Source organism: Coregonus lavaretus (assembly GCF_964263955.1).
Source record: "Coregonus lavaretus genome assembly, chromosome: 12".
Taxonomy (NCBI): Eukaryota; Metazoa; Chordata; class Actinopteri; order Salmoniformes; family Salmonidae; genus Coregonus; species Coregonus lavaretus.
The window spans coordinates 15,407,871-15,420,843 of record NC_139999.1 but is presented as its reverse complement, the minus strand read 5'-3'; the positions used below and the strand labels follow the sequence as shown (position 1 = coordinate 15,420,843).

The 12,973-nt window shown below is 43.4% G+C and overlaps 1 protein-coding gene across 1 annotated transcript in view; it reads right to left on the bottom strand.

Moving 5' to 3' along the window:
- LOC311138343 (uncharacterized protein) overlaps nt 1–12,973 on the bottom strand; it is an 81,983-nt gene that overhangs the window by 50,518 nt on the left and 18,492 nt on the right. Inside the window, exons 4-6 of the mRNA XM_084173013.1 lie at nt 7,263–7,305; nt 6,214–6,289; nt 4,055–4,273 (exon numbers count right to left, since the gene is read on the bottom strand). Coding sequence (XP_084029139.1) covers nt 4,055–4,273; nt 6,214–6,289; nt 7,263–7,305 — 338 coding nt within the window. The remainder of the gene's footprint in view (nt 1–4,054; nt 4,274–6,213; nt 6,290–7,262; nt 7,306–12,973) is intronic.

Below are 12,973 nucleotides of genomic sequence, written 5' to 3'. Positions count from 1 at the left end.
CCTGGACAAGAGGAACACCTACGTGAGAATGCTATTCATTGACTACAGCTCAGCATTCAACACCATAGTGCCCTCAAAGCTCATCACTAAGCTAAGGATCCGGGGACTAAACACCTCCCTCTGCAACTGGATCCTGGACTTCCTGACGGGCCGCCCCCAGGTGGTAAGGGTAGGTAACAACACATCTGCCACACTGATCCTCAACACGGGGGCCCCTCAGGGGTGCATGCTCAGTCCCCTCCTGTACTCCCTGTTCACCCATGACTGCATGGCCAGGCACGACTCCAACACCATCATTAAGTTTGCCGACGACACAACAGTGGTAGGCCTGATCACCGACAACGATGAGACAGCCTATAGGGAGGAGGTCAGAGACATGGCCGTGTGGTGCCAGGATAACAACCTCTCCCTCAACGTGACCAAGACAAAGGAGATGATTGTGGACTACAGGAAAAAAAGAGGACTGAGCACGCCCCCATTCTCATCGACGGGGCTGTAGTGGAACAGGTTGAGAGCTTCAAGTTCCTTGGTGTCCATATCACCAACGAACTATCATGGTCCAAACACACCAAGACAGTCGTGAAGAGGGCACGACAAAGCCTATTCCCCCTCAGGAGACTGAAAAGATTTGGCATGGGTCCTCAGATCCTCAAAAAATTATACAGTTGCACCATCGAGAGCATCCTGACTGGTTGCATCACCGCCTGGTATGGCAACTGCTTGGCCTCCGACCGCAAGGCACTACAGAGGGTAGTGCGTACGGCCCAGTACATCACTGGGGCCAAACTTCCTGCCATCCAGGACCTCTATACCAGGCGGTGTCAGAGGAAGGCCCTCAAAATTGTCAAAGACTCCAGCCACCCTAGTCATAGACTGTTCTCTCTGCTACCGCACGGCAAGCGGTACCGGAGTGCCAAGTCTAGGTCCAAAAGACTTCTCAACAGCTTCTACCCCCAAGCCATAAGACTCCTGAATAGCTAATCATGGCTACCCGGACTATTTGCACTGCCCCCCCACCCCATCTTTTTACGCTGCTGCTACTCTGTTAATTATTTATGCATAGTCACTTTAACTCTACCCACATGTACATATTACTTCAACTACCTCAACTAGCCGGTGCCCCCGCACATTGACTCTGCACCGGTACCCCCCTGTATATATAGCCTCCCTACTGTTATTTAATTTAACTTCTGCTCTTTTTTTCTCAACACTTTTTTGTTGTTTTATTCTACTTTTTTTATTAAAAATAAATGCACTGTTGGTTAAGGGCTGTAAGTAAGCATTTCACTGTAATGTCTGCACCTGTTGTATTCGGCGCATGTGGCCAATACATTTTATTTTTATTTTATTTGAGTAGGCTATTGTGTGAACTATGAAATTGTGCCTGTTGTGTTGTTGCCTAAAACGGACAATATATTGTCATTATTTTAAAGCAGAACTGTCTTTTCATTACAACTGCCTTGGGGTAGGGGGCCTAACCTGGGGTAGGGGGCCTAACCTGGGGTAGGGGGCCTAACCTGGGGTAGGGGTCCTAACCTGGGGTAGGGGGCCTAACCTGTTTTAGGTACTGGGATGTATTGCAGGTGGATGCTCCATGCTATTAACCACATCATCTGAGGGGCTGTATACAGTGAGTTATTTTTAACTTTTCACCCTATACTATTAGGAAAGGTGCCACTACTACTAAGTAATGTCGTGAGGTTAAATGTGTTGGGCAACAGGGACACATTTCTGTTTGTGGCTCAACCTACCAAGGCTGATCTGAGAAAACCCCTACAAAAACAGGTATTTCCTACCTGTTACACTTGGATAAATCTTTGCAATGCGCAATTCAGTCATCATGCTCTGTTTGAATGAATATTTGTAAAGGCTTACCCAAAAAACCTTCCCAATTAAATGCTGACTGCAAAGTATGCCTCCTGGCAGAATGATATCGTGATGATTTGTATCAATGGGAGGGCATTCATTTTTCAAACTCTGTCATCACATGTACACTGTAGGCCAACATTGTTGTATAGTTGGCCTATAGAAATACCGCTAGCCAAACTGTCTCTTGATAGGTGCACAGCTGAATTAAAGGGCAGCATCACCCTCACCCCAAAGAAATTCCCAGACCTCAAAAATGGTTTCCAGATTTTGTTTAAGAGCATTATTGTGGACTTAGAACATCACATCTTTGTATTTACAGTGGGGAAAAAAAGTATTTAGTCAGCCACCAATTGTGCAAGTTCTCCCACTTAAAAAGATGAGAGAGGCCTGTAATTTTCATCATAGGTACACGTCAACTATGACAGACAAATTGAGGGAAAAAAATCCAGAAAATCACATTGTAGGATTTTTAATGAATTTATTTGCAAATGATGGTGGAAAATAAGTATTTGGTCACCTACAAACAAGCAAGATTTCTGGCTCTCACAGACCTGTAACTTCTTCTTTAAGAGGCTCCTCTGTCCTCCACTCGTTACCTGTATTAATGGCACCTGTTTGAACTTGTTATCAGTATAAAAGACACCTGTCCACAACCTCAAACAGTCACACTCCAAACTCCACTATGGCAAAGACCAAAGAGCTGTCAAAGGACACCAGAAACAAAATTGTAGACCTGCACCAGGCTGGGAAGACTGAATCTGCAATAGGTAAGCAGCTTGGTTTGAAGAAATCAACTGTGGGAGCAATTATTAGGAAATGGAAGACATACAAGACCACTGATAATCTCCCTCGATCACCCCGTGGGGTCAAAATGATCACAAGAACGGTGAGCAAAAATCCCAGAACCACACGGGGGGACCTAGTGAATGAGCTGCAGAGAGCTGGGACCAAAGTAACAAAGCCTACCATCAGTAACACACTACGCCGCCAGGGACTCAAATCCTGCAGTGCCAGACGTGTCCCCCTGCTTAAGCCAGTACATGTCCAGGCCCGTCTGAAGTTTGCTAGAGTGCATTTGGATGATCCAGAAGAGGATTGGGAGAATGTCATATGGTCAGATGAAACCAAAATAGAACTTTTTGGTAAAAACTCAACTCGTCGTGTTTGGAGGACAAAGAATGCTGAGTTGCATCCAAAGAACACCATACCTACTGTGAAGCATGGGGGTGGAAACATCATGCTTTGGGGCTGTTTTTCTGCAAAGGGACCAGGACGACTGATCCGTGTAAAGGAAAGAATGAATGGGGCCATGTATCGTGAGATTTTGAGTGAAAACCTCCTTCCATTAGCAAGGGCATTGAAGATGAAACGTGGCTGGGTCTTTCAGCATGACAATGATCCCAAACACACTGCCCGGGCAACGAAGGAGTGGCTTCGTAAGAAGCATTTCAAGGTCCTGGAGTGGCCTAGCCAGTCTCCAGATCTCAACCCCATAGAAAATCTTTGGAGGGAGTTGAAAGTCTGTGTTGCCCAGCGACAGCCCCAAAACATCACTGCTCTAGAGGAGATCTGCATGGAGGAATGGGCCAAAATACCAGCAACAGTGTGTGAAAACCTTGTGAAGACTTACAGAAAACGTTTGACCTGTGTCATTGCCAACAAAGGGTATATAACAAAGTATTGAGAAACTTTTGTTATTGACCAAATACTTATTTTCCACCATAATTTGCAAATAAATTCATAAAAAATCCTACAATGTGATTTTCTGGAAAAAAATTCTCATTTTGTCTGTCATAGTTGACGTGTACCTATGATGAAAATTACAGGCATCTCTCATCTTTTTAAGTGGGAGAACTTGCACAATTGGTGGCTGACTAAAAACTTTTTTTCCCCACTGTACATCCTTTTTGGGAGTGAAAACCTGAAAAAACTATAGGAAAAAATAGAATTTTGAAACAGGGCGCCTTTCCCTCGCCAGGCGGGCCAGTTAGTAAATTGTTGTCAAAATTAGAGTATACCCACTTCTCCAGGCACCACTACACCATGGATGTAACCTAAATGGATTTAACACAAACATGCAACTTAAATAAACCTAACTGGGCCAAGAGCATTTATTCTGATCATGTGACCCTAGTCATTTTTCTGGTGGTAAGAAGATACTCTTGACCCTGACCATAACTCCTACCTGTAGTTACGATGGAGCTCCATGACCCTCTCCTCCAGCTCTCGCGTCTGATTGGGTGCGAAGCGGAAGTCGCTGACGTAGTCGGGGCCGTGGTCGTCGGTGTCATAGTCTCCCAGCTCGGCCTGCACGGCGTAGGAACCCAGCAGGGCATGGGTCACGAAGGAGCAGGGCAGACGACCTGACAACATGTCATCTCTCAGCTGAACACACAGGTAGTACCTGTCATAAGAGAGAGAGAGAGAGAGAGAGAGAGAGAGAGAGAGAGAGAGAGAGAGAGAGAGAGAGAGAGAGAGAGAGAGAGAGAGAGAGAGAGAGAGAGAGAGAGAGAGAGAGAGAGAGAGAGAGAGAGAGAGAGAGAGAGAGAGAGAGAGAGAGAGAGAGAGAGAGAGAGAGAAGAGAGAGAGAGAGAGAGAGAGAGGGAGAGAGAGAGGCAAGAGAGAGAGAGGGAGAGAGAGAGAGACAGAGAGATAGAGAAAGAGAGGGGGGGGGGGCAAGACAGAGGGAGAGGGAGATGTTCAAATAAGGTCTCACCAAAGGCAAGCTCCGACAAGAATGTTGAGAAGTTAATCCATAACAGCCAGTGGAATTTCAAATGCAGCTAAACCTCTAAATAGAGTACGTTTTTGAATTTGTTGACTGCAGTGAAATATGCACTGTAAATGATTACAATCGTAAAAAGTATTTCTGTACAAATGTTTGTTGTTTGACAGAGTACTTGTTTACTCAGTACTTTGTTGAAGCACCTTTGGCAGCGATTACAGCCTCGAGTCTTCTTGGGTATGACTCTACAAGCTTGGCACACCTGTATTTGGGGAGTTTCTCCCATTCTTCTCTGCAGATCCTCTCAAACTCTGTCAGGTTGGATGGGGAGCGTTGGTGCACAGCTATTTTCAGGTCTCTCCAGAGATGTTCGATCGGTTCAAAGCCGGGCTCTGGCTGGGCCACTCAAGGACATTCAGAGACTTGTCCCGAAGCCACTCCTGCATTGTCTTGGCTGTGTGCTTAGGGTCGTTGTCCTGTTGGAAGGTGAACCTTCACCCCAGTCTGAGGTCCTGAGCAATCTGGAGCATGTTTTCATCAAGGATCTCTCTGTACTTTTCTCCGTTCATCTTTCCCTCGATCCTGACTAGTCTCCCAGTCCCTGCCGCTGAAAAACATCCCCACAGCATGATGCTGCCACCACCATGCTTCACCGTGGGGATCGTGCCAGGTTTCCTCCAGACGTCACGATTGGCATTCAGGCCAAAGTGTTCAATCCTGGTTTCATCAGACCAGAGAATCTTGTTTCTCATGGACTGAGAGTCCTTTAGGTGCCTTTTGGCAAACTCCAAGCGGGCTGTCATGTGCCTTTTACTGAGGAGTGGCTTCCGTCTGACCACTCTACCATAAAGGCCTGATTGGTGGAGTGCTGCAGAGATGGTTGTCCTTCTGGAAGGTTCTCCCGTCTCCACAGAGGAACTGGAGCTCTTTCAGAGTGAACCATCGGGTTCTTGGTCACCTCCCTGACCAAGTCCCTTCTCTCCCAATTGCTCAGTTTGGCCGGGTGGCCAGCTCTAGGAAGAGTCTTGGTGGTTCCAAACTTCTTCCATTTAAGAATGATGGAGGCCACTGTGTTCTTGGGGACCTTCAATTGTGCAGAAATGTTTTGGTACCCTTCCCCAGATCTATGCCAAGACACAATCCTGTCTCGGAGCTCTACGGATAATTCCTTCGACCTCATGACTTGGTTTTTGCTCTGACATGCACTGTCAACTGTGGGACCTTATATAGACAGGTGTGTGCCTTTCCTAATCATGTCCAATCAATTGAATTTACCACAGGTGGACTCAAATCAAGTTGTAGAAACATCTCAAGGATGATCAATGGAAACAGGATACACCTGAGCTCAATTTCGAGTCTCATAGCAAACGGTCTGAATACTTATGTAAATAAGTTATTTGTGTTTTTTATTTCTAAACACCTGTTTTCGCATTGTCAGTATGGGGTATTGTGTGTAGATTGATGAGGAAAAACATTTAGTTAATCAATTTTATAATAAGGCTGTAACGTAACAAAATGTGGAAAAATGGAAGAGGTCTGAATACTTTTTGAATGTACTGTATACAGTATGTAGGAATGCTATGGGGGCCTCTTTACGCTGCCCTGCTGTACAACAGTACCTGGTGATGTCCTCTGTTAGCTGGGAGGGGTCTGGAGGGTAAAACTTGACAGAGAAGGCAAAGTGCCAGGGAGCAGCTGAGGAGTGACACAGAGGAGATCCGATGAGTTTACTGCCCATGTGGACTGGACATGTATCACACATGCAATAATAACAGTAATAATAATAATAATAATAATAATAATAATAATAATAATAATAATAACAGTAATAATAATAATAACAATAATAATATTAATAATACTAGTAATAATAATACTAGTAATAATAAGAATAATTACAATAATAATAGTAATAATAATAGCAATCATAATAATAATAGTAATAATAATAATAATAATAATAATACTAATAATAGTAATAATAATAATAGTAATAATTAGGTGGGTGCTTATATGTGTCCTATTTAACACATGTATAAGTGTGTATTAATACACATGTGTGAATTGGAAATGTGCTTTTTGCATATCCCAACTCCCCCTGAGACACCCTCGGAGAGTGGGGTCACGGCCAGGGTCACATGTATGACATAGCCATAAAATCACCATAACATGTGTCACAATAAATATATATTTGTGGCAACAGGCTCCAACAATAGCATAGTAACATACTTTTGTTAAACATAAACTCATTATATCGTCTACCATAGTAGGACTAAAGCTTCTCATTCTACTGCATAAGTACTTAGCAGATTCCATATACAAACAGTATATACTTAAGCAATAAGGCCAGAGGAGGTGTGGTATATGGCCAATATACCACGGCTAAGGGCTGTTCTTATGCACAAAGCAATATGGAGTGCCTGGATGCAGCCCTTATCCATGGTATAACGGCCATATACCACAAACCCGAGGTGCCTTATAGCTATTATAAACTGGTTACCAACGTAATTAGACCAGTAAATAGTATTTTTTTGTCATACCCATGGTGTACGGTCTGATATAGCACGGCTTTCAGCCAATGAGTATTCAGGGCTCGAACCACCCGGTTTATAAATTTGAATAACAACTGTCATGATGTGTGTGCTGCGTGTGGGCCGAGGATACTCACTGCGCATCTGCTTCTTGATCTCCTTGGAGGGGTCCAACCAATTCTGAAAGACATATAGGAGAGAGAGAAATAATTCCCACGTGTCTGTGAGAGATGTGGCTAATGCACACCCTGTTGCCACACTCTAATTCACTCTGCAGCTCTAATTGCAGATGGTGATTCTAGTGAAAGCATTTGCATATGATTCAATAGAAGGAGGAGGAGAGGGATGCAGGAGGAACCCTCCCCCATTGAGACTTTCAGCATGAGGAGATGAGAGTGGTAGTCCCAGCATCTGTTTCATCATTGTAACAGTAAATTACCACCGGCCAGTTAATAATCCTATCAGCTTGTATCACACCAGATCTGTACACTGACATCATTCACCACGAGAGACGCTGTTTTGGACAGATCTCCTCCTGCTGCCTTGTGTTAATAAAACGTCCTCATTCAATGCACACCCTCGTGTCCCTTGTGAAATCTCTCAGATCATGCCCTGCCCTTTGACAATAACACCATGCTTGTGTACTGTTAGTTGAACAGGAAGCGTGAATACGCCTATTGCATGGATAATAACACAAAAAGTGAGCTTCCCAGCATCCCGAGCCTGAGTGGCACATCCCAGCTGCTTAGTAATGCTGAAAGTCTTTTTGGCAGTCACTATCACTTCTGCCAGAGTGAAATCAGGAGTGGAAAAGGTTGAAACAGCACAGCAGTCTCCAACACCATCTTTAGAAAACCACACGTGTTCCTGCCAATTTCAGATCACACAACCTGAAAAATAGACACACCTGCAAAAATACACACTAATAAACTGAGATCCAATCACATACAATCTCTCTCTCTCTCTCTCTCTCACCCACACACACACACACACACCCCGGGTGAGGTCCATTTACATTTGAGTACTTTGGCAGACGCTCTTATCCAGAGCGACTTACAGTGCATTCATCTTAAGATAGCTAGGTGAGAAAACCACATATCACAGTCGTAGTAAGTACATTTTTCCTCAATATAGAAGTTATCAGCAAAGTCAGTGCTAGTAGGAAAAGGGGGGGGAGTGGGGGCGACTGAAATTACTAGACTGACATGTCTTATTTAAGATACTCTTTGAAGCGTTTCAGACATTTCAGGGTTTCAGAGGTTTTCAGAAGATTGGCAGGGACTCTGCTGTCCTAGCATCAGGGGGAAGCTGGTTCCACCTTTGGGGTGCCAGGACAGAGAAAAGCTTTGGTTCTCTGGTGCTGAATCAGCGTGCTAAACACCTTAATGAGCAGCAGTCATTTATTATCCTCAAGAATCTATCTAACGTCGGCCTGGGCCAAAGACCACTCAATTACTGAACCAAAGACCACTCAACCACTGAGGTCGGCAGGTAGCTTAGTGGGTAAGAGCGTTGTGCCAGTAACCGAAAGGTCGCTGGTTCTAATCCCCGAGCCGACTAGGTGAAAAATCTGTCGATGTGCCCTTAAGCAAGGCACTTAAACCTAATTGCTCATGTAAGTCGCTCTGGATAAGAGCGTCTGCTAAATAATGTAATTTATTTTAATTTTAATATAATTACAAAAAAGGCCCTGGCTCTTTTGTTTCCTCTCTGTTGTCACGATCGTCGACTGAAGACACGGACCAAGGCGCAGCGTGATAAGCGTACATACTTTATTTAATGTACTAAACGACAAACCAAACGATACGTGAAGTCCTAGGTTAACACCAAAACAAACCTTACGGAACAAGATCCCACAAAGACTAGTGCAAAACAGGCTGCCTAAATATGGTCCCCAATCAGAGACAATGAGCTACAGCTGCCTCTGATTGGGAACCACCCCGGCCAACATAGATCAAAACGATCTAGAACGAAAACATAGAAAAACGAAACATAGAAAAATCCACACCCTGGCTCAACATTTAAGAGTCCCCAGAGCCAGGGCGTGACATCTGTAGAGCACTCCATCAGGAATAACAACTGTTCTCACTGTTCTGCTACAAGGACGCTCTGCAGTCATAGTTCACAAAGCAATCATAAACACAATTAATGTTCTTCCAAATGCTGTGGAGATAATATCCTCAAAGAGAGACAGAGAGGAGTGTCTGAGAACCCAGCTAGCACATAATGTTCTGTGAACCATATGTTTCTTAGCACTTGATGAGAGCCTGGTTGTCTTAGGGATATTTTGCATTCAATCTTCCCACAACGTTCTGGGAATGGTGCAGGATAGTTGCTTGGCTTTGGAACATTCTCAGCACATTTAAAGCTGCAATATGTAACTTTTCGGGCGACCCGACCAAATTCTCATAGAAAAGTGTGTTATAGAGCTGTTATTCTCGTTGAAAGGAAGTCTAAGAAAAGGTAGGTATGTTCTATGTGCGCTATTTCTATGCTTCCCATTCTTAAGTTTAGTTTTGGCGTCTTTTACTTTCAGTTTTGTACATCAGCTTCATACAGTTGGAAATAAAATATTTTTGGTTATGGAAAAGGTATTTCACAACGGTTTAGATGGTACAATGATTATCTACACTATACTTGCTTGTTTTGTCACATAAACTGAAATTAGGCAAAGTAATAGAATTTTTGCAACCAGGAAATGGCGGAGCGATTTCTGCACAATGCATCTTTAAGGAAATGGACAAAATAACATTATTTTCTTGATATTTCATTACTTTAACAGAACGTTTCCTAAAAGTTCAAACATGGTTACATTGAATTATAATTTTGGTAATGTTCTAGGCACTGGCGTAACGCTGTTTCTCTGGACCTCCCGCAAGGTCGGAGTTCGATGCAACAGCATACTAATCAGCTACCAATTGATTTTATATGTATATATACACACACACAACTGTCCTGTATAGGCTACCTGAACCTGCGTCCTCACGCTCTCTCCCAGCTTGGATAGAAAGTTGATAGAAACCAGTCTATTAATGCCAAATAATACAGTCAGTCAACCCTTAAAACATTAGTTTACTAGGGATTATTTCATTATGCAGTGTCCTATCTATAGCTATATACCGTATTTAGCTGCTATTTATAAACTTTTTAAAATAAAAACTACACATCAAATAGCCAAACGACTTGGAAAAAAAGTAGTCGGCTTGAGGATAAATTCAACCACTATTCATTGTTGAACTAAGCGGGTTTTGTCTGGCTAAAAGCCTACACAAATTGGCTGCAATATTCAAGGTAAATTAAATTAAATTATCACGGCTCAGGCTAAGACCCAGATGCAGACACAGGAGGCGGATAGTACGAGTCTCAGAGTATATTATAGTACAAGGGGCAGGCAAAAGGTAACTCAAGGCAGGCAATGAGTCATAATCCAAATCAGAGTCAGGCAGGTACAGGACGGCAGGCAGGATCAGGACAGGCAGAAAGGTCAGAACTGGGAAGACTAGCAAAAGCAAAAACTAGAGCACAGAAAACACGGGAACACGTTGGTAGGACTTGAAGGGACAAGACGAACTGGCAACAGACAAACAGAAAAATACACAGGGGATAATGGGGACAAATGGGAGACACCTGGTGGGGGGTGGAGACAAGCACAAGACAGGTGAAACAGATTATTGCCAACCCAGACAGTCTTTCCTGAGACATTGTGCATTATATGTCCTTTGCGCTACACAAAATGTAAACTTAGTCTAGAATGATGCATGCCCAGATATACCAGAGATAAGGGACTGTTGATATTGCAACCACAGAACTTAAACGCCAGTTCACCTGTATGAATGAAATCGCAAACAGCTTTTTTATTCAAGACCTCAAGAACTGTTGTCTGCTCAAGATGATAATCTGTTTGCATCTGCCAATTTATTGACCGTCCAGTATCCAGACGACCTGTCCCCATAGCTTCTTATACAGTTCATCTCTTTCCGTAACATGTTGAGGAGAATGAGAGGCTCCATTAAAGATGTTACAGAACTGCTGTATTTGAAGCACAACTCCCTTCTGCCCAGTTTCCCTGATGTTGCTATGGCAATCAAGCTGTTTTTACCATCCCATGTCGCTTCTGCTACCTAAGAAGCATTAGGCTCTCGGTCTGATATGCACTTTTGAATACCTGAGTAAGCTCCACTCATTGCACTGGCGCCGTCGTAGCCTTGACACACGGCATTTGTTCACTGATATCCCCTCATACTTTTCAATCTTTTTCACTTTTTTGTCACATTCCTGAAGCCCAAGAAACAAACACTTGGCTTCCAAGTACATATAGAAATTAAAAAGGTTTATTAATGACTTTTTGGAGGGTTACTGTCAAAATGGGCCCCAGAGCTCGTGCCCCTGCCTTGCGGGGGCTGCGAGGGTGCCCGGTACGCCAGTGGTTCTAGGAACATTCTCCAACTGGTGTAACATTGGGAATGTTCTCAATTCTTTCAGAAAATTTTCTTCTGTGGGAATTTCAGTACTTCAGAGTAACGTTTCCTACAAGTTTCTTCATGGTTCTATTTATAGTCATGTTCTCAAATTGTTCCAAGAACATTAAGAAAACTTTCCATAAAAAACACAAGAAAACTTTAGTAACATTCATAGAATGTTTTAAGAATGTTATTTAAAACATATACAGTACATTCCCGTTTCAGCATCAACTCAACTCTCTCTATCCTCTATCTTATTGTGTTCAGTTTTCTTGGCCGCACCCAGTAATTGGCCACACCTGATCTTAATGAGTGCTTGTTTCCTTTTAATTTGGGTCTGTTTGAATAGACTAAAATGAACAGCTTTGTATGAAAAGAAAAAGATGGCCTGCTAGCGCCATCCTGGTGGTGCAGTGGACTAATTCAGTACTTGAATCTCACTGACGCTGTGCCACAATAAAAAAGAAATGTATTTGCATGATTAATGCCTAAGCAACTTAATTTCTTTGCTTGGAGTTCAAAACAATTAACCTAAGCTAGCAGTGTCCCTGCAACCTAAAATTGTACGTTCCCAGAACAGGCTAAATGTTCACTTCTGTTCTCAGAACATTTAAAAAACATTCCTTTTTACCGGTCAGGAAACTTTTGACTTCATTCCCAGAACGAATGGGAAACCAAAAACGTACATTCCCACAACTTCCAAGGAACCATGGAATGTGCTAGCTGGTAAGGACATTTTAATCACATCTTGTTTGGCTTAGAGTCACTGAGGACCCCAGACAGTATAGGCTACCATGAGATAAGCCTGATATTGAAGAGGGGGCCTACCTGCTCTCTGAGGTCCCTATGCTGTGAAAAAATAACATCTTTCAGCATTTATTGTGTTTACCGCTATTGTTTCATATTCACACATAAACACACACGCACGCACGCACACACACACGCACGCACGCACGCACGCACGCACGCACGCACGCACGCACGCACGCACGCACACACACACACACACACACACACACACACACACACACACACACACACACACACACACACACACACACACACACACACACACACACACACACACACACACACACACACACACACACACACACACACACACACACACACACACACACACACACACACACACACACACACAGACTTTATTCTCTTCTCCAGAGAGAACTGGCTCCAACACCTCAACTGCTTGTGACAAATCAGGTCACAACATGTTGTTCTGTAACTGCTGAGATCTATACAAGCTCTTACAGTTTTTTTTTATTGCTTTGGTACACTAAATTACCAAAAGTATGTGGACACCTGCTTGTCAAACGTCTCATTCCAAAATCATGGGCATTAATATGGAATTGGTCCCCCCTTTGCCG